A 22607-nucleotide genomic window follows, 5' to 3' on the forward strand; every position below is an offset into this window, starting at 1 on the left:
GACTCTGAAGCTAGGGGGAAGCATTTGAAGGCAGGAGAATAGGGTGGGGTGTGTTTTTTAATTTGATAAGACTTTTTTTTTTTTTTTCAGATGTCTTAGAGGTCATTCACACAGCTTTTATACCTTTAATTTTTCACATGGTTTTGATTGTTTTCCCTTGGATCAAAACAAGGCTATGAAGTTGGTATTTGCAGAAGCACTGGCTGGAGTGAAGATGCTTTCCAGGATCATAGTTTGTCTCCTGATCACTTCCTATCTTATTAAGTGTAAATCTTTCATTCACTGAATGGTCATTAAACTAAACGGGCAATACTGGGCCCCAAATTAGCTGTAGAAATAAATTGGATATTGACTATAAAGCTTCAGTGGCAGGTAAAGCTGCATTAAGGTGTGTGGTTCTGTAAGAGATGTTGTGCTACATATGAGTTCTTGAAACACCAGCCTTTTCATGTGCCTGTGATGCACCACAGACAGGCAGTAGTTTTCTCCAAACAGCTGTACAGGACACAGTACTCACCTTCTTTTGTGTACTGTAGCCCATTCGTGGTGAACAATGAAGGACATGGAACTGAGACTCCTTTATTCTCACCCATTTATGTGTGTTTGTTAAAGGTAAAACGTGAAAAAAGTGTCCATTTTTGCCTCCTTGTATTTGGAGCCGAGACCTGAGACAGCCTGTGGGTGTCATACAGGAGCAGCAGATATCCTGTGCTATCTTGAGCAGTTTAAAAATTACATTGTAAAAATGGTATTTTCGAGGCTATACCTTGTACAAGGAGAGGAAGTAAAACTTGTGGTTATCTTTTAATATATACCTATTTTTAAAGTCAAAACAAGGTTACCATAAAAAGTGGCCACTAACTCTTTTAACTGTTCCTTTTGCTTGTGTTTTCAATTACTAATAAGTAATTGAATAAGTAATTTCATTACTACAGTTATATGGAACAAATATTGCAAAAATATTTTATTCCTATATCTAATAAATATCAAGATCATATCAACAATCAGAGTGTGCATTAGTGGGTCATAAATGCAATCCTCAGAGTACATATTAGAAACTCACTTGCTTCTCACTTACTGCTGTGCAATATACGAAGCTGTAGAGAAAACGCCAAATAGGACCCCTCTGTCTGTGGTACTTCCCAAGTTATTTACATTTGCCTCAGTTTTATGCTTTTTTATCCATATTGATCGTAGTCTGTGTGGATCAAAGAAGTTTCAGCCTATACCGTCATATCTGTTGTGGTAATTCTGAATTCAAATCCTGCTTTCCAGTTTATTCAGTATCCCTCCCAGCATCATGTTTTCATCTTTTTAAGAAGACAGCCTCAGTTCCACCTTCTAAGTACTACACAGTAACATTTCCAGCACAACCTCTTCTTAAATTCCTCCTAATGCGCTTGAGCATATTCACAATTAATCTCTATGTATTATTTTGCTACCATTGCCTAGTTTCATCTAGAACACATTTTTCTGTTTAGCTTAAGACAGTATCATCCCTTTTTGGTAAACATAGATAGAAAAGGAATATTTGTTTCTCTTTCAATTTCCGTTCCTATTGCCAATCCCATGATCACTGACTTAGAATTATACAAATATATCAAATTCCAGAATTCTAACTTTGTAGGAGATAACTTCTATATAAATCCTCGCGTTTTTATGTATTAATTTTATGATACATTCAGGAAAGTTTTTTTTTTTTTCTTTATTTTTTTTTTTCCTAGAACATCTTGTTGAGCTTGTCAAGAACATCTGGTTGAGATTTTTGACAGCAGGTTGGACCTTAGTCATTCCAGTTAGCCCTACTTAGTAGATTTCCACTCTCCTAGTGCTTCGGCCATCGCAAATCAAGTTAACTTCATTACAAAAAGAAAATAAGGTTTCTTTCTGAATTCATTATTAGTGAGAAACATCTTCTGCGAGTGATTTTTCAAAGGCAATGTGCAGGCTGAGTCTTGTGATTAGTGAGGATGAAGAGACATTCAGTAGGACATCTGCTCCTCCATCATATGCAAAACTTGTCAGTATTCTTTGCTCCTCATGTAGATATTCCCCTTGCATTTTGTGATACTGTATTTATCATCCCTTTCAGATTATATTTACATTGGATAACACCTGAGTGATATTTACTGAGTAAATATTAAGTTATGCTACAGCCTTCAAAATACTCGGCATCAGTTTCAAAAATTATTTGAACTCATGGGGCATAGAACCCATTCAGCTTTATTCACTCTGACATCCTTTTCATAAATTCCTGAACAATATAGCCCATGGTTGATACAGAGGTGAGTGTTTTCTAACAGAGAGGTCAAGATTGTGTATTTAAAGTGTTTTTCAATAGATTTGGTGGGGTGATTAAGGCACAAATGTTAATGGAAATATATTCCCAGAGGGTGCAAAGCGGGATGTAGGCTTTCTTGAATAGAAGAAAATGCTTTACTTATGTGAATTCTCTAGTGCAATATATTTGTGTATATAGTGTTTCTGTTTTATTGATGAAGCATAAATCCAAGACTGTTCAACAAATATTTTGACTATTATCCTTGATTTTTGTCATTTTATGAACAATCTGTTTTCCCCAGTAAAGTTCCTTACTGGCATAGCATTTTACTTCTGCACATACCCAGAGGTGTGGTTAATGTGGCAAAGCTGACCAATTTAGTACCTGTCTTAGAGCTAAGTGTGTTTGATACTCTAAGTGTGTATTCACTCATTTAAGCCTGAACTGAGACTGAGCCAGTACATTTTGGTACTCTGGGGTTCTGCAGAAAACACAAATCCAAAGGTACTTTCTTCAAAAACCAGAGCAGCGGAAGAATGCACCATCCAGCTTTTTGGTAAGTAAATGCCAAAATTCAGTCCCTTAGGAGATTTCATGTTGTCTGGATGTCATTTTGCATTTGGCAATATTAGCCTGGGGACGAATATTTCTGGGAACCTCTGTTTGTTTTTGTTTGTTTGCTGGTTTTGTTTTTGTGCTGTCCAAACTTCTGCAGAGTGAAATTATCAGAAGTCAGCTATTCTGCTCTACCTCTCTGTGTGTAGACTTTTGCCATTTAGTGTTTCTAAGGCAGAAGATTGTTGAAGACTGATTCTCTTTATAAGGAAGTGGCTGGTCTGCTGCAATTTATTCCTGTGGGAGGCAGTTCCCACAGCTGCCATCCTACTTAGCTCCTGGAAGCTGCAGTTCCCAGTGAAGAAAAGTAGGCAGTCATCCGTGATCTTTGGAGCCTATTCAGGTTCATCAGCATTCAGTACAGTAAGGCATCTGAACATGTCATGCTGGGGGTAATGAAATGAACCCTTACATTTAGTGACTAAACCTAATTAAAAATAGTTACTGATGAGGTAAGAAATTTGTGTTCTATTTTCTTTTCAGTGTGCATGTTTGAAATCTACCTCACCTCTAGTCTACAGGCAATGGCAAAGGAGAATAAACACTAAGCTTTCTGTGATTTAGATTTACCTGTGTAGCCAGTAGCATTGCAAGGAGGAGAGAGAACATGATGCTGCAACCTAGCACAGAGGATGTTCTTTTGAAGTGGTCCTTTAAATAAGTAAATAAATAAATAAATTGCTTGAGTAGTTCTTTACACATCATCTTATTAAAAATAGACTTGAATCTGTGAACAGGTTGATATTGCACTCTGAGGCATCCACCAAAGAAGTTCTAATAAGAACCTGCAGACTTGCACAATTCAGCTGAGTGCTTCTCTGATGTAACTTGTAATAAAATTTAAAAAATTTGTCATGTTAATAGCCATACCACTTACAGATACTGCACCTAAATATATCTCCTTAGTCCCCTTATCTCTTTCTATGATATAAAGTGTTACGGAAGTGTACACCTTATTCCCTGCTAAGAATCCCAGTGAACAGCTTTCTTTTCAGTTTATAGGTGATAGTTCTAAACCTCAAGGACTCAGCCAAGAGTTCAGTTTACTTTTCTGATTTGAGATTCAAACACTGCTTTTCCCCAACTCACTAACTTGCCAAACAGAAGTGTTCTGCCACACTTTTCAGTTTAGGACACTACATGTTATATTTTTCATGAGCAGAATATCCTTTACAGAGATGTCTGGGAAATAAGCCAGTTATAATGGTCTCAGGAGAATATGCAGGATTGCAGAACAGAAAAAAAAATGTATACTTATATTTAAATATATGAATGTCTCTCAAATTAGCACAGCAAATGGCAATTGACAGCTTTTGATGAATTTTGGCACTAATTTCAGATCAAACTATGTATGAGGCTTTAAATTAAAATGTAATTATCTCTTTGTTGACTTTAATACAGATCTGAATCTGTAGTCACTGAGTTGTCTTTACTTATGATCCATATCCTTTTTTTTTTTTTTTTCAGATTTTGATTCTGCTTGTGTATTTCTGGCCTATCAGACAACTGTATATGTCATATGTGAGCAAACTATTGCCATTGCTAGGAATGATAAGATCATTTACAAATCATCCCATTTGTTAGTTTTGATGGCAAAGTGCTCAGTTGCAGTTTATGTGTTTGGCCTTGGATGCCTGGTCTAACTTTGAGAAAGATGCCCTCTGGCAAATATGGATTTATTTATTTATTTCTATCTGGAGTCAGTCCAAAGAATTCCAAATGTCAGACCTCTGACTTATCATTGTGCCAGATTTTGAATGAAATAATCCAGGAAGAGAGTGTATTGGTTGAATATGCAGATGCTATATTATTCAGAGAACACTAGTATAATCAAATATTGACATAAGTACACCTTAAAATGGGAAATCATTTTGAAAATGTGTTCTGTTACCTGTTGATATAGCCATCACTTTGAAAGTCAGTATGAAGAATTTGTAAGGTTAATTAAACATACTTTATCAGAGTAAGCTTAAAGACTCAAACTTGCATATGTTGTAAGAAAGTAAACCCTCCTTGTCACCACCTTTTCACCTTTTAGCCAGATTATGTGCAAGTGTGGAGTTTTTAAAAGATAAGGGAGAACAATCAGGAATAAAATGGAACTCTCTTTACCCAAATACTATATCAACAAACAATAAAAGCTAAAATTAAAATTATTTGTTAAAACTTGATATTTTCACTTTTTTTTTTTTTTTCATTTAAGTATTTTGACATTTTAAGTTTTGGAATACAAAGGAATTTACTAACTTTATCACTTTTTTTTTTTCATTATTATTTTGACATTATTTTATGGCATATCAGTACCAATTAAAAACAATGTAGCAGTTGAACTAGATGATCTTTGAAGGTCCCTTCCAACTGAACTATTCTATTCTATTCTGTGTTTTGTTCCTACTGATGTGTTATAATACGATTTATTGATCAAATCCATTTTTACATAAGCATTGTATTTTGTAATTGTCTCACTTTAAATTATTAAAACCTAATACTACTTAACACTGATTAAAAAAAATCTAGATGAAAGTGTCCCCAGCTTGTACTGTAATGAAAAGACCCTAAGCATCAAATGTACTAATTAAAGAAGGAGCTGTTTTCCTGTAATCTTTCCTTGAAGTATTTTTTTCTAGGAAGATGAAAAGATCATCTGCTCTTTAGAAGTTGCATACCATACAGTTGTTTATTAAATAATAAAGTAAAATAACAATTATCTGGTTGAGAGAATCAACTGTATCCTCAGTAAGTTTGCAGACAATGCAAGTTGGGCAGGACTGTTGATCTGCATGAGGGTAGGAAGGCTCTGTGGAGGCATCCAGATAGGCTGGATTGATGGGTGGAGTCCAGCCACACAGCATTCAACAAGGTTAAATGCCAGGTGGTGCCAATGGGTCATAACAAGCGAATAGGCTTGGGGATGTGTAGCTACAACGTTTCCTGGCAGAAAAGGACCTGGGGGTGCTGATAAACAACCACCTGAGCATGAGCCAGCAGTGTGCCCAGGTGGCCAAGAAGACCCATGGCATCCTGGCCTGGAGAAATAGTGTGGCCAGCAACACCAGGGAAGTGATTGTCCCCTTGTATGTGGCTCTGGTGAGACTGCACCTGAAACACTGTGTTCAGTTTTGGGCTCCTCACTACAAGAAGGATATTGAGTTGCTTGAACATGTGTAGAGAAGAACAATGAAGCTTGTGAAGGGGCTAGGGAAAAAAAGGCTTATGAGGAGTGACTGAGGGAATTGGGGCTGTTTAGTCTGGAGAGGAGGCTGAGGGAACACCTCATCGCTTTCTGCAGCTACCTGAAAGGAGGTTGCATCAAGGAGGGTGTCAGTCTCTTGTCTCAAGTGACAAGTAATAGGATGCAATGAAATGGTCTCTAGCTGTGCCAAGGGAGGTTCAGATTAGATATTAGGAAGAATTTCTTCTCAGAGAGGGTGGTCAAGCATTGGAATGGGCTGCCCAGGGAAGTGATGCAGTCCCCATCCCTGGAGGTATTTAGGACGCATGTGGTGTCCATGGCACTAAGGGACATGGCTTATTGATGGGACTCATTATGTTGAGTTGGTGGTTGGACTAGGTGATCTTGAAAGTCTTTTACAACCTAGATTTTGATTCTGTGTTTATTAAAATATGAAAACAATAATTAGTGACATCCAGATTCATTCCTCTATTTAAGGCACTTACCAGTTACATTAATTGAGAAACTAGTTGCTGTTAGCCTTCTCCATCACCAATAAAGAGACGTAGGGTCTTCCAAAGGTAGCGTTTCATTTCATTTACATGATAAAAGCAAGTATATTTTTCCTTTGAAGACTGTCAGGCAATACATTTTTAGAGCACTGGGTAAGATTTATGTATTCTAATTTGTGGCACCTAGCTACAATAACCAAGACGTGTACATAGCAGTAGTATGCTCTGAAAAATACTGTATTGGCACCTCAGAATATCTGCTTTTCTTTAAAAAGTGTCCTTGACTAACAAATTCCTGAGATGCACAAAGGTCAGTAAGATAATTAGAGCCCAGGTTTTTATTTTTCAGGTAGAAGTAATATATATTTTTACTGCAGTGCAAACAGATAATATTGTGACACAGAAAATAAGACATCTCAGTCAGTTCTAACTAACAAGTGATGCTAATTATTTAAGCAATAAATGTCAGAATTAATAGTATATATTTATGATAGGATATCATATTACAGAGTACTACTCCTGGGATGCAAAATGAGAAAGTTATTTATTCACTTTGAAATGAAAGTTTAACTTTCTGAAATATATTTTTTTTCCTAAAGTGATATTAATAAATATAATTTTTATGTGTTCTTGAACCTATTGAGTCTAGCAGTGATGAAACCCTCGTGAACAGAGTTAATCACTGCGTGTAGAGGAAAGCTGCAGCTGAACCTCACAAGCAGATGTGACTCCTGGGTCAATGTTATGCTCGCACCTTGCATGGCTGTCTTTCAACACCATATTCCTGGTTATAGTGTCATTCCCAAAGTGGTCCCTGTGAATCTTACAGAATATGTGGATCACACCCACAATGTCTCCTACACACTGCAGATTTTCTCCCCTACTTAAAAAAAAGAAATTTGCCTTTTTTTTTTTCCTCATTTCTGTTTAATTCGTGAAAAATGGCCAGTGTCAGACAAACACAAACTATTTCTTGTTAATTAGCCCTGATACAATGACATCTCCCAGAAATTCACAGCCTAAGTCAAAACCTACTCTGGGGAGAATATATAGGTCTCCCACTGACAGTAGAAACTCAAACCAGATGATGTCACTTGTGCATTAGTTCTGTTCTATATGACATGTAATTTCTGACCTCAAAGGAAAGATTGATCATGACTTCTTCCATCTGATATTTATGAAATGTTGCCTAGCATGTCTGGCAGAGTCAGTAATACATTTTCCTCTCTTTCTGTTTTGTGTCTTGTTTCTATAGCATCTGAGTTTTGTGTGATTTCTCATAAAACATTCTCAAGTTTCACCCACACAGGCCATCTGCACTACAGTTAATATTTTAGGACCTATCCCCTTAACTTTGATGTACTTTCTTGTAACTGCTAAAACATGGTGATATCTCTTCCTTCTGTCTTGAGAACCTCCCCCTCACAAACCCAGACATATCAGAGGAACCAAGGGCTTGATACTGCCAGCAGCTGAAGTCTTTCAAATCTCCTGTATTTTCTTCAAATCCGAGAAAATCTATGATGAAAAAAAGAAATCTCTGAATTCTCAGCAGCAAAAATCTTACTTTAATGACAAAAGTCCTAAAGTATGAAATAATATAGTAAAAGATAAGGTCCATGTTAGTGGTTCTTGGAGCTTGTTTGTTGCATTAGATTACAAACCGGTACAATGATGAACAGCACAGAGCATACCACGCTGGATTTGACTAATGACATTGTCAATACCATATCTTGGTCCCTGTCTTCACCTGAAGCTTGTTTGCTTCTCAGGTTCATTGAATTTCGTCTGAGTAACTATGTTATGAACCAGCAAGGTTTCTTCTACACCTACAATTGGAACAAGTGAGGAACAGAAAGCGGGGCATTTTGCTCTGATTTAACCCAGATGTGTCTCTTAAATAGCTCAATTTTGAAATATTCTCAGGGTCTGATGTTACTATTTGTCATTCTCATATTGTGAAAAAAAGTTTGAAAGATAACAAAGGTCATAAAAATGTTTCTAGGAAACAAATTGACAGCTCTCATAACACTTGTAATGACATGTGAATAGCGTAGTAAGATACTTATCTGTAATCCCATCCTCCTGAACTTCTGGGACTGAGTGATCGCTGCAATCACATTTCTCTCTTAAGGGTGGACCCACACAAATTTTTCAGGCTCTGTCTCGTAGCCTTAGCTAGCTTGCTTTTTAGACACTGGGACTGATCATAAGATTGGTATCTTAACCCTGTTTTCTGTCATCTGTGTGACTCAACCCTGATGAAATTCTCAGTCACACAAATATGGCTTGGGCAGCAATGCATATGGCGTTACACAAGGACCTAGTGGGTAACTTGAGATCAAATGAGGCCCACAGCATCACAAGGAGGAGTTGCCTGGGATTCTTTTCAACTAGATAAAAGAAAGTAAGGGTAGAATTCATTTCCCTGAACTCGTGTTCAGGGCATCCAAGATGCTCCAAGATTCTCAGATACCTTCAGGAACTTGCATGTATGACACAAGGCCTTTTGAAGCAGCATCTGGAGGTCAGGGCAGATGCCAGAGGTTGTCTTACAGGCCCTAAGCATCTGTGTTTAGACAGAATTGAACTCTAGATTTTGCTGACCCTGATGGAGATCACACTTAATCATCACATGCAGATATCTAAATTTAGGTTTCATAAACTCTGAATTTGACCCAGGGAAACTGCAATAATGGGGAGTTGAAGGACTGTCATGGAAGAGACACAGTATTAGCAATCTCTAAAATCTGATTAAGAGAGGTTACTAAAGGGTAGGAGATTTACCCCGCTTCTGTGAGTGGCTTATGAAACTAGATAAGGTGGTAAGATTCTCCCAGACTGATATCTTTGTGTGTCAGGTAAAAATTAAACTTCTCCTGAGCTCCAAAAGTTAAATTGCAGCTGCTTTTGCATTAGTTTTATCTTTTTGTGTCTTTTATTCAGTTATATCTTATAATTTCTACAAAGTTAATTGTAAATTATAGCAAATTCTTTGATATTTGCCACAGTTTATTTTTCCTCTTTTGTTGTTTGTTTTCAGCTGGTGCAGAAATCTGATCACCACAGCTCTACTTGCCAAAATATCATAGAAACAGGGTAGGGAGGGTAATGGTGATCTTGCCAAATAAATTAGATCCAATATGCTGCACACTGTACAGACTGCTCTGCCTCCAGTAGACAGCGACACATGGGTTGTTTTTTTGAACTACTGTATTGTACGTATGTGTTAGGTTTAAATATATTTGCACTGTAAATCAGAATGCTACACCTATAATGTGTTTAGGTGTCTGTCTTGCCACTAAGGGATTAAAGATAATTTAATTGGCTAATTTGGGATACTGACCCTTAAATTCCACACTTTATTCTTCATCTCAGCTGTCTCATAGTCATGCAAAATTGAAAACTGGAGGATGAGCACAGATGTACAAAAAGATATTTTAGTTGGGATTATAAGAATTTATCACAAAACAAATATAAAGCATTTCCCAAAAGGAAGTACAGGAGGACTTCGAAGTCTGCAAAGGGAAGCTGGGAAGTTTTGTGCTTGCACTGAAAGTGAGTAGAATCAAGGTATAAAAAGCTGAACTGATCTGTGCTGATACACGTTTGTGTAGTTTTGCATGTACCTGTAAGAGGGCTGTCTAACAACAAATCTGTTTTAGAAAATTTTATGTTTAGAAAATGCACCTTTCTTTGCAGTGGTCGTAAGGACTAAGAGCGCTGGGGGCTTCTAGTTCTGTGTCCCAAATACATTTGAACTTTTTTTTAAGACCGTGCTAGCTTTTCTGTCTTTATCATAACTGTATGTTACTACAACTGAAGAATGCAGTGTGTGTTCTTTCTTTTGTTTTCAAATGAGGCTATGAAAATTTTCCTTCATTTTTCTTTACCTCACCTACATACACATATCCCTCCTCTCCCACTCCATACACTTGTCCACTTCCTACTTTCTCCTCAAGTCATAAATGAAGGCTAAGTACAGCAATTTTAAATACTGGGATTTCTTTGCCATACACAGCATATTTGTAAAGATTGCTTGTTAAAAAGTCATCTACTATGGTACATTGCTTTCTGGAATGATGTGAAACATGACTGCTTTCTTAAGCAATAAATTGTCAGATGGAATACATAAAGCAGACACAGTATCTCATTGGTGAACACTGACTATTCGATTCCTTCACTAGCAGTTGAACTTCCTCTTTATAGCTCATGCTTTGTAAGTCAGAATTCTTTCTTTTAATGGATGAAATATTCTAAATATTCCATCTAAAAGCATATTGCTTTTTCCATGTATTATTCATTGAAGTTTAACTACTTTCACAATCAGTCTTAGGAAATCACTGTTCCAATTTTTATTGTGTGAGACTAACTTTGCTCTAGACCTGCTGCCTGTCAATCAAATGTCACTCACAGATGCCCCTGAACAATTCTCTCCTCTAATTAGAGAAGAAAAAGTAACAGTTTAGATTTGTCTGTGGACTTCAGTGCTGGCAGATGTAAGTTGTTGTTGTTGTTGTTGTGCTTTTCTTTTTCTTTTTTTTTTCCCCATTGATTAGACTGATAAACTTTAAGTATAAAACAGACAAGACTGCTTTTGAACTTTATAGTTAAAACTTACATTACTCCATGAGGAGAGGTACGTTGTGGCATTACATGCATTATTTTATGGAAGATCATTATTTCAGCTGATTTTTATTACCTCAAAGAAATATTTAAAGCATTTTTTTAACATGAAGGTTTAATGTAATTAAGGTTATGTTTCTGTTCAGATATGTTAATAAGCAGTACACTCTCAATATGGGCACATAGGTATGAATATTCTGAATTCAGTATACATTAAGTTACTGCATTTTAATAAAAATGGATTCTTAGGTGCATTGGCAGTTTAATCTGAAACTGTCTCCCACCTTAGAGAAAAGTCTCAGGAATGGCAAATCCAGGTTATTTTTTTACTACCCTGAGGAAAGCCCCTGGCTATTCTTATATACTTTCAATCATGTTAATATTGCAGTTGCTTTTATTTGAAGAGTAAAGGGGAGCAGAGACGTAGTCATTTTTCAAGCTTATAATTCCATGCCAGTTACAAATCTTTATTAGTTTTACCTGCTGCTTAGCTTTTTATGGGTGCACACCTCTAAACATTTTAAAAAAGCAAAAAGAAATCACATACAATTGGGGTATTGCTCAAGGCCTTTAGGTAGGGTTATTTTAAGTGTGTTTCTTACCCGGTAGATAAGAGAGAGAAAACCACTCTATTTTGCATTGTTTCTCCTCACATGATGTATAATCCTTTTCATCATTCTTTCTATCTATGTTGCTTCAAGCAGCTGGCTTTGGATTTTCATAGGGGACAGAATGTGGTCTGCCCTGTTTTGTTATCTGCAGTCGCTCTAAACCCTCTTCAGATGAAAATCTCCCACCTGCACCCTTGTATTCAAGGTTCAAGCACAAATATTCCTGCTATGGTCTCTTCTGCCACTTCAATTGCTTTTCCTTTGTGTATATTTAGATGTTGCAAAGCAAGCTTACACATGCCTAGGCCTGGGGTCTCAAACATGGGTGCCCTGCATGACCCAAAGTCAAATGTATTTCAGTTGGGTTATTAAATTTACCTAATTGGAAGAATAGTCTCACTACTTTCACTAGTATTGCTTATGGACAGTTCAGCAGATGGAAGGAGTGTATGATCTGACCCAGCACATTCCAAGATCTTGCAAGTTCAAAGGTAATACAAGACAAACAGGAATTTTACAGAGAAGGAAATGAAAAGTCATAGTGATACTCCTAGCAGGTGGTCAGGAGAAGCTGAGAATATAGGAGCTAGGAGTTCAGGAGTGATATTTAAGGAAAAATGGTTATTAGGTCTGATCAGATTATTGATACTACAATAACTGTTACTGGGGAAAAAAAAAAAAGTCGTTTGCAAAGAGTCATAGAGTTGCAATATATACTTCTTTCTGTGTCTGACTTGAATAGAAGTGAAAAGAAAACAAAACAAAAATGCAGAGTGGATCTTAAAGGAACGGCATGTTCTCCTAGAAGGTGCCTAATAGTTGTATTCTTTCAACTGTAACTTATGAGTTACTTTGTTAGTGCACTATATAGTTGTATAGTGCACTATATAGACCAAGCGTGCCTGTGAATACACTGCCTGATATGCTAGCCTGCTTTTTATAAACATGCACCCACAAGCAGCCACTAGATTTGATGAATCTTATTATTCCTAGTTTTGTAGGTACTGTAGTTTGAACTCATGAAGATGTCCTTTCCATGGCTAGCTCAGTGTCAAAGAATGCAGTATTACTAAATAAAGTAGCTCCCATGCATCTCTTTCTTATTCCTAATAGCCACAGTCACTTTAAAGTTGGATTAACTTGTCTTTTTCTGAAGATTAAATAGTTCAATTTGAGTATATGAACAGCATGGAGAAAGCAGGGGGAATAGGAGAAAAATGGGATGAATGGGAGTTCTCAACAAATGCAGCAGGTCATTGGTACAGCTAGGATCATAGCCAAAAATTTACATTTTTATTCCCTTGAATTATGAGGTATCTTGCAAGGCTGTGTAAGGTTTTCCTTGGGCATCTTAATGCTTTTATCTCTCTCTGTCTCTCTCTTTTTTTTTTTTTTTTTTTTTTTTTCCTGCATTATATGTGGCTAGTTATTCAGGGACCTCCTAGAACAGACAGCTGTAGACGCAGAGGGGAAAGACATGCTGTTTACCTGACTTGCAGTCAGTTGGTAAAAGCTTTGATGCTGTTTCCATTATGAGTAGATTTGTGAGACAGAGACTGACCAAATCTACACCCATCTTTGTGAATGATTTTTGTATTTTCTTTTTTTTTTTGATTCCTATAAAAGTAAAAGAAAAAAAAAAAGCCATTTTTAGACTTTAGTTGAAAGTGTAAAATACACAGTTTAGACAAGTAGTTCAGCTGTTAGACAACACTAAAACTTCTAAAATGACCTGTTACATTCTAGACATCCAGAGAATTCCCAGAAATCAGGGCTGGAAACACAATTGATAGTTCAGAGTTGTCATCCCAGTGTGCAAGGATAACTTCAACAGACAGTCATGTAATAGTACCTGGCTACTGTAGCAAAAATGAAAACTTTGGTTCACTCTTACTTTCATTTTTATTCTAAAAATGCAAAATGGAAACCAGATGAAACTGCTAAAGCTTTACCAGGCTTGACATGGAATTGTTGGTATTTATGTGGATTCTATGTAAATCAAAAGTTCAGACCAGACATTCTTGAAATTCAGTCCTGAGTGAAAATATTTGACAGCTACAGTAAACCTTTCTCTGTTTTCTGGTTTGTGATCAGAAATGTAAATGTTTTAATTCAAAATTAGATCGTAGATGTTACACTGAAAGACAGAGGGTTTGTTCAGGTTTGTTCATTTTTGTTTGTTTGTTTGGTGGAAAGCCTGTGTAAGTCAACAAAGCACCATATATTTCCATTTCCATCATATCAAGGTGGCTTGCATAATGTGTTTGCTCTGTCCTTGATGATAGTGAATATTTTCTTTTTTCCCTTCCCTTCCCTTCCCTTCCAAGATAGGATCTCCCCTATTGTAGTTCTTTCAGAGAAAGACAAATTAGGCAGACTGTGTTATAATTGCTCTAATGAGCCAAACATTCCCAGGATGTATTCCAGCTATCCAAGAACTATAATAGGATATATAGGTCCTATGAAATACATATTTTTTTATACTTTGGATTATCAATTAATATGCAGTCAGGAAAATGATTTTTCCACCTGAGTAGAATTCTGTGGAGCATACTAGAACATGGGCTTCCCTCACTTAGTCAGTTAGGGTACAGTAGTATTTTAATCTCTGGTACTAGATGCCTGCTCAATGTTAAAAGTCCTGGACTTCAAAGTCCAGCAAGCTCAAGAGTTCTCCAAGCTGTTTCAATCTTAAAGCCAGAATACTGATGTGTATTGCCAGACCATTTGTTTTAAGACAACTTTTAATTTGCCTTCGTTCTGAAGTCAGTTGTTTATAAATGAAGACAACATACATAGTGGAATAATCCCGAACCCAAAAGAAGATTCCTACTAACTGTTACGATAAAATATCTGTTTGCTTCTGTGACCTTTGGATCAGGCAAAGAGTTTGCATGTGACATTAAATGACACTAACTTTATTTCACTTCATAATTTCTTTTAAAAGTAAAACAACCAGTTTTGTTTTGTAATGTACAGCTGGGAACAGATACAAACCATAAATACATACAAAAAAAAAGTGCAGCAGCACATAACTTCTCTAAGCTGTTGAGAGATATTAAATAAATGTACTGGGGCAGGTGGTAGGGCAGAAACTCATACTGAATAGCTCATGAAAGTAGTATCAAAGGAAAGGAACAGTATTTGAATGTAATGGCATGGTGTATTCTGTTTTGGCTGTTATAACAACTTTTTGTTCTTTCATCGGTTTTCTAATGTTATGCCAAAAATGTAGCTGGATGGTATTTTAGAGTCTAGTGGGGGTTGCATTAAGAAATACTACTCTGATGGTGAAATGACCTTGCTGCAGTGCTTTGGTGGATCAGTGCCCATAAGCCACTGCAAGGCTCTTCAGCCTCTGCAGTGAGAGGAAGCACTGAAGTTGCTTTTCTGCAAGGGGTGACAGTGCTTTTAGACTCTTTGGTATGGGGAAGGAAGGCTATTGTCAGAAGAGGTTGAAATACACTGGTGGGGCAACCTTCCGATTTTCCCTTGTACTTATGATTTCAGTCAGAAAAAATAAATAAATAAAAAAAATAAAAAAAACTTTCTATTGAGAAAACATGTCGGTTTTTGAGAGTTGAATGGGAGATGAGTTACATTAACAATCAACTTCTTGGTACATAAGTATTCAGTGCCATTTTTTTTCTTGGTATATAAGTATTCAGTGCCAGTACCATGAAGCAAAGATGATCTCAGTAACAACTTGGGAAAAATAAATAAATAAATAAATAAAAGCCCACACACTTTGTGGAAAGGGAAAAATGGAAGGGGTAGTTATCATTACTGCAGTGCAATATTTGGCATCAGAACCTCTGGCTCCTTCAGAAAGAGGCAGAAACTGCTGTCTGAAGCACTGGGGAGAAATTCCAACTTCACTGAAGTCAGTGACAAAGAGACTTGTGCAAAGATGCCTAAAACTGGAAAGAGTCCTGTACAGAGATGGACAGAAAAGAAAACCTTGCACTAGGTAAATGGCTCTCTTTAATTTGATGCTGTTTCAAGTTTTCTAAGTAAAAGGAAAAAAAAAAAAAGAACAAAACTATGCCAACATACCTGGTCTAAGCTTTCAAACACTTTCCTGTATATAGTTATTTAAATTATAATTTGCATTGCAATCTGTATTGACCTAATTAATATTCTAGAATTTGCTACCAAATAGTCATCAAGAGCATCATTTTCCTTTAGACTTGCCTCTCAGGGATGTGGTACTTTCCATGGCTTGAATTGTTAGTATAAATAGTAAACAAGTCCCTTTCATGGTCATTTTGGGGATCCCTCTTTTCTCTTGCTTGATCTGTCTGGTGTTGTTTTTTTTGGGGGTGGTGGTGGTGGTGGTGGGGAGTCATTAATTCATCTGTAGTGTGAAATGGAAGGGGAAAAAACAGGACATGGGAGGGTAGGTGTGCATTCTCTTCCTCTTCTCTGGACTCTTCATGCTCTCTTCTCTCCCCTTTTTAACTGTTGTTCCTATTACCTATCTTTCTTCTTTATCACACCTTCATTAATTAAAGATGTTTAAACTTCCCTTGTTAACTTATACCTTTCTCTTTCCTTCTTATTCCATTTTCTCTTGTCATTGTCCAAAGTTGTAAATTCACTTCCTGTTCTCTACTATATTCCTTTTCTTGCCATCACTTTATTTCAAACCTTTTCTCCATCCTAACTCAGCATTTTAAAAATGCGTATTTTTCTCCTCTTCTCTCCTTCTTTTAAAGTTTTGATACCATATTCACACAGCAGGGATGTGCAAAGTGGGGACAGTGATAGCAAGTGAGGAAGGAAGCTTTTAAATCCACGAAATGACAAAGCAGCAGGTATCTGCAAATGAATGTGTTTGTACCTGAATTCTGTCTCCATCCTGGGACCAATATGGTAGAGAAGCACACTATGAAAACACTGAACGCACAGTCCATCAGCAGTTTATGCTGTTGCTTTTAGCTTTGGGCCATTCCAGCCTAACTCAGAAGTGATGGAGCTAAGTCAGCCTAATTCTCCACACAGTAACAGTTTACTTTCAGGCCTAATAAACCGTAACTCTTATGCTTTGTATCTTGCTGCCTAAGAAGTATTGCTACCTTAAAAAACGTGTTCTTTTCTAATGGGAAGAAAAATAGGGGGTATAATGGAAACCCCAAGAAAGAGTGTAAAGGGGAAACAGAACAATTAATAGAAATAAAACTTTTTAATCATTTATCTTGCTGAATGTGTATTTAAAAAAGGGGAATATACCACAATAATCATCCAGGTTTTTTGCCTTCAGCCTGTCTGAGGCCATGTGGTTTGGAGATCTGATCACTAGTCCGAAAAGGAAAGGCTGTGTGCAAGATTTCTGGGGTGTTTTTTCCTGGAAAAGGTGAGAGGACAAAAGCAGAAATCTATGACATACACTTTATGCCTTATAAGGAAAATATTCATCTATCTATCTTTCTACCTATCTATCTATCTTTCTACATATATATACAGAGAACAATGTTTCAAGCTGTCACTAAATTGATTTGGAGGGTGGTATTTCTTTAATTTATTTTTCTGAGGATTAGGTTAAAAAGTCTAAATTTAATATACAGCTTGAACTAAGTGAATTGGATTTTCTTTTTTGTTTTGCCTGTTCACATTCACTGTTCAGTATTTTCTGGTGTTATGCATGATATTTCCATCAGTAGTGACAATTCTGCCTATCTGGAGACAGGACAATGCCAAAGCAGAAGATAGAGTTTGAACATTCAAACAGCATTTTGTAACAATCATGCTTGCTTAATATACCTCAAAACATTCTGTGTTGTACAGTGTCTGTGTAATTTCAAAACCATTTCTAAACTGATATTTGGAGTGAGCACAAGTAGCTGGCTCCTTGTTGTAAAAACCAGTCATTACTTTTTTTATTTGTGTTTGCTTTGTCTTCCAGTACTTGTATTCTCTGTAGTGTGAGCTTTGGTTGTTTCTCTTTCAAACCACTGCCTCTTTCCTTTCCTTTCTATTTTAACAGCTTCCATTCCATTTTCTTTTTAAAACAGGGCAGTCCTTTGCCAATTTTCATTATTTTATTTTATTTTATTTTATTTTATTTTATTTTATTTTATTTTATTTTATTTTATTTTATTTTATTTTATTTTATTTTATTTTATTTTATTTTATTTTATTTTATTTTATTTTTATTTTTAATTTTATTTTATTTTATTTTTCAGCTTTGTAACTAAAACAATTTTCTGATTATATTGACTTTTAAGAAACATTATTTACATTAATTTGCACTTTTCCAAGCATCACTAGAGGGCAGTGTTGATTAAATTAGCGTATAGATCAACAGGCGCACTCTAGCACTCCACGGAAACTTGAAGGCAGCAAAGCCTCAAGTATAAATATCCTTGCACTGTTAATAAATGATCGTGGCAGTCATGTCCATTTTTCATCATATCTTATATGTAAAAAGTAATAGCCATCTTAATCTCCATGTGTATTAGATATTGTTACATGTAATTTAATGCAGGTAAAAGAACATTCTGTGAAATTTTTGTAAAAAGGAAAGTGCATGGAGCTTGTTAGAGAGTAGAAGGCATTGAAGTTGTAAACTATCATTTATATTCATGACCTTATTAGAAATAACAAAGTTCTGTTGTTGTTGTTGTTTTGTTTTGGTAATAAATATAAACATAGGTTTATTCATATGTTGTTTCTCAGGGAAAATGTTTGCTGTGAAAAATAAATATCTTCTAATTCATTAACTGTTTCCTTGAAAATTCTCAGTACAGAACATTTTAAAGTGATAGGCAGCAAAGATAACCAGGATTGTAAATTAAGACACTGACTCATTTGTTCTTATTGATTTACAGGTCTCCTGACAAATGCAGCAACACAGAATCCTCGTAGGAGTGGTTTAGGCTCTGTGTGAGCTACTTAACTTAGTCAAGTTTCACTGCTGTGGATCATCATCCGTTCTATGTCATCAACTCAACTGTCTGTATCTTTGTATCTCATGAAAGACAGCATAATTCCTCTACATTATGAGCTAAAGTTTGTTCTACCATACTAAGGATCGCTGGACTAAGGAATATAGAAAAAAGAGATATGCTTGGGCATTAGCAATACAAAAAAAGTTCATGGTTAACGTTTCATCTGCGTGATACACCACTGCTGGACTTGCTGTTATCTACATGTTTTAATCCGAAGAGTCTGCTACAATGAAGAGTATCGTCCCAATCAGCCTTAGAGAAGACTGTTTTGCCTATGGGAGGACACTGAGGTGCAAAAGAGAAACTCTTCTTGTGCCCTAAACTGTCTGAATTGCTTTTATTTTCTTATACTTTCAATATATACAATAGACCAAAGAGCAAAATCTATTTTAAAGTGGACACAATCTTACTGTTAACAGAGTTATGTCGTTAAATTGTAGGGGGTCTCCACAAGGACATGATTCCAGCTTTCACAAAGCTGAGCTGTTGTCCAGCAGAAGTCTTTATGGAAAGCTGCAGTAAAAACTAACCCAGAGACCAGCTCTTGAAATGCCACTTTCGAGAGAACATAATGGTGCACTGAGAGGAAATGACCTATGTTTGAAAAACTTGGACAAAAAGAACAAACTGTCTACACGGCACCTTTATTCCTCTGTACTTAGATTGACTTTCTCGTACTAAAATCATTTTCAGTTTTAACCAGTTAAACATGCCTCTTCTACAGTTCCATTTTTGATAGTTAAAGTTGGATAATACAGTATTTGCAAAGAGCATGTTTGGTCATCTGTGGCCTATGTCTCATCTGATACACCATTTAGCACCAGAAAGCAAATTAAAGAGAAAACAAAAGTAACACTTGTTTGAAAGAGATCATTAAATGTATTTTGAAAAGCCTAAAGTTATATATTTAACAGTTTTTATATGTTGTATATTTGTAGAAAATCCTATTTAACAATTAACGTGATAACTCTGACAGTCATGACAAGTGGTTCAGAGTTAAGTTGTGTTTTATTACTTCAGTTGTCTCTGAAGTGACTGGTGTCGTTTGCTTTCTTCCATTGGGACATTCTGGATGTGAAGCATGACCAGAGAGGACTGTGTAGAAAAAGCAAAGAATAATGTTGTTTATATTACATAAATGCATTCAACCATTGCACTGTTGGAAGGCATTTTTTTTTTTTTTTGTCTTTACATACTGATAAAAATAGAGTGTAAAGTATTTTACTCATTGCTCTTCATAGCAAGGTTTGTTTCTCTCTCTCTCTCTCTCTGTCCTACTTTTATGTAATACAGTCTAAGGGTCTGTTTGCAGCCTGTTCCTTGATCCCATTTTCAGTGTTTTACCTCATTGTTAGAAAGTCCACTGTTTCAGCATTATTGGTTAGTGAAAATTTAGCAATGATGAGGGGAAAAATATGATAAACCAGAGAAACAAACAAACAAACAAAACTTGCTCCCTTTTAATATACCTTTCTATGTGTAAGTTTCGTACGTACCGGTATGATGCACTCAAGAAGGAAGCTTCATTTCCTCCTGGCAAATGTATTAAGGTTTCAAGTATACTACCTAATACTCCAATTAACTTTTAGTATTATGCTAGTTCTATGCTACTAAAGAAAAATATATAGAGATTGTTCAAGTGACCATAGATGAAAGTTTCAAAAATGAAAAGTTGATTAAAGAATTTTTTTAAGGTCTGTTCTAATACAGGCCTCTTCTTACTTAATGAAGAGGTTACAGGAAAGATGAACTATAGATGATTTTGTTTTCAAGTAAAATAATTATATACAAATTATTATTTAATCTTAGGATTTTGACCAGTGTCAAGGTAGCAATTAAAGCCCAGCCACTTGAAAAGTGTTATGGACTGACTGCACTATAAATTACCAATGTCAGGTTTAAAATGTCATGCAATAAATGATGGTAAATACATTTACTGTATATGTAGACCTCAAGAGCCAGATCCCTCACTCTACCAACTCTCTGTTTTGATTTATTTTAAAGGGAGTGTAGTAGCCTTATTTAGTTAACACAGAACAATTAAAGATGTTACATCATTTTTTGTTGCTTTATAGTATTCCGTTTTGTGTTGGTTCAGCTAAATTATGAAAAATAAAGAAAATCCTTTTATAAGTGAGACTTTTGTTCCCTGAGCGTGACATCATCAAAGGAGTTTCACCAGGTGATTATTAAGGTGGGAGCATTGAGAGGAAGACATAGCAATGGAATGTGAAAATGAGGACATGGGTCATGTTTTGAAACTGAAGTTTTACCCTTCCCTTTTCAGGTGCTGGGTACATTCATTCTGGTGCACCCAGTTACAGATCAGATTAAGGCCATTCATCCTCTGGAAACCAGATCCCAACAGAGGATCTAAGAATGGACATCTATAATCTTTATAACTAAATTCATAGCTTCCAGTCAGTTCTGAATATCCTTGGTTATGTCTTTGTTTTCTGTGTACTTCAAATGCTCAATGAAAGATAAGACATTGTTTACGTGGGCTATGCTGTACAAGAAATATCAAAGACAAAAAAGGTTGGGATTGTTCATCAAAGACGAGTTCAATTTTCTGAGTCTCCTGTGTGCAACAGACACCTCAAGACACTTAGAATGTTTTTATACTCCACCTCTGCCCCCCCCCCCCCCCCCCCCCCCCAAAAAAAAAATGTTTCAAATTAACAAAATATACTGTCTGCCTTTATCACTGTGAATTACTAGCCTAAGAGCAGTGGTGAAATGTTCGTCTCTCAGGAACAATATGTTTTCAGAACATTGTGAACTTCTAATTTTACAAAACTAAGGGACATAAAAAATGTTTGTTTCTAAAAGTATTTTATGTGCCTCTTCCAAAGCAAAATTTGAAACACAGAGGGAAGTGTCTTCATAGCCTTCATTTCTCAGCATGGCCACAAGTAACTTTTTCAAAACACACTTGAAAGGGAACAGAAGAATATAGAAAATCAGATAATAGATTAAAAACAACCTCTGGAAAGGCAGTAAGCCCCTAAACAGTTTTTAGAAAAAAGCTTCTTTATAGCTTTCTGTTAGTCCAGGTGAGGTCAGATGTAACTAGTGTTTTAAACATCTGGGATAGCAAACGTAGCAAATATTAATACTCTATAGCAATCAATATGACACATCATTTTCCAATTTCATAATTATGCTTTTAGCTTATTTTGTCTCTGGCCAATTCATTTCGTCTCTGCAGTAGCTCAGGTTTTATGCATGCAATGTCCTCAATCATTCACTTGTTTATAGAAACTGTACCCACATGCTGTTGCATAAATCTTTAACTCAGACACTTACTATCTAATATGGCCTATTCATCACAATTGTGAGTACAATTAGAGTTTCCAGAAGAAAATAAAGAATTCAACATTGTGTCTGAAGAACCTATATGAGGAACAGCTGAACTAGAAGCCAGTAAATTGATTGGTTGAAAGGAAAGTCACAATGCCTACAGCCTGTGCCATTGAACTAGCATAAAGAAAAAGCACAAGCCAACACTGAGCATAGACACAAACCAGGAGAGAGGAAAAAAAAAAGCAAAGAAAGAAAGAAAAAAAAAGGAATATTTGTTCAAGGGAAAAAAAAAAAAAAAAAACAGAACTGTATTTTATCACATAAGTTTACATATATGCAACGTTTTTCATTTTTCCCAATAAATATATGAGAAAACATTTCCTTTTAAACCTTCTTGTATGAAGTTTAAAACTTCCAATATTTAAAATTGTTTCAGATGAAAGATCAGATCAGTAAGGTGTTGAACAACATCATCTAAGAGAACAGGTTTACTTAGAAAAGAATTCCTTTACTGTCAGGACTCCTTGGAATGTG

The 22607-nt window shown here is 36.0% G+C and overlaps 1 protein-coding gene across 7 annotated transcripts in view; it reads left to right on the forward strand.

Annotated features, from left to right (window-relative positions):
* TAFA5 (TAFA chemokine like family member 5) overlaps positions 1-21412 on the forward strand; it is a 438585-nt gene extending 417173 nt beyond the window's left edge. For 4 of the 7 annotated variants that reach the window (XR_010828482.1, XR_010828484.1, XR_010828485.1 and 1 more), the window contains 2 exons: positions 17081-17173; positions 18648-21412. Coding sequence is in view for 2 of the 7 variants with exons in the window: in XM_048049018.2 (XP_047904975.1) it covers positions 18648-18656 (9 nt within the window). In the remaining 5 variants the exon portion in view is untranslated. Of the gene's footprint in view, positions 1-16535; positions 16640-17080; positions 17174-18647 lie in introns of those variants that run through there. The other 3 variants (XR_010828483.1, XM_048049018.2, XM_048049020.2) reach the window with 2 other exon arrangements.
* The last annotated feature ends 1195 nt before the right edge of the window (positions 21413-22607 follow it).

The sequence above is a fragment of the Anser cygnoides genome, chromosome 1, assembly GCF_040182565.1.
Source record: "Anser cygnoides isolate HZ-2024a breed goose chromosome 1, Taihu_goose_T2T_genome, whole genome shotgun sequence".
Taxonomy (NCBI): Eukaryota; Metazoa; Chordata; class Aves; order Anseriformes; family Anatidae; genus Anser; species Anser cygnoides.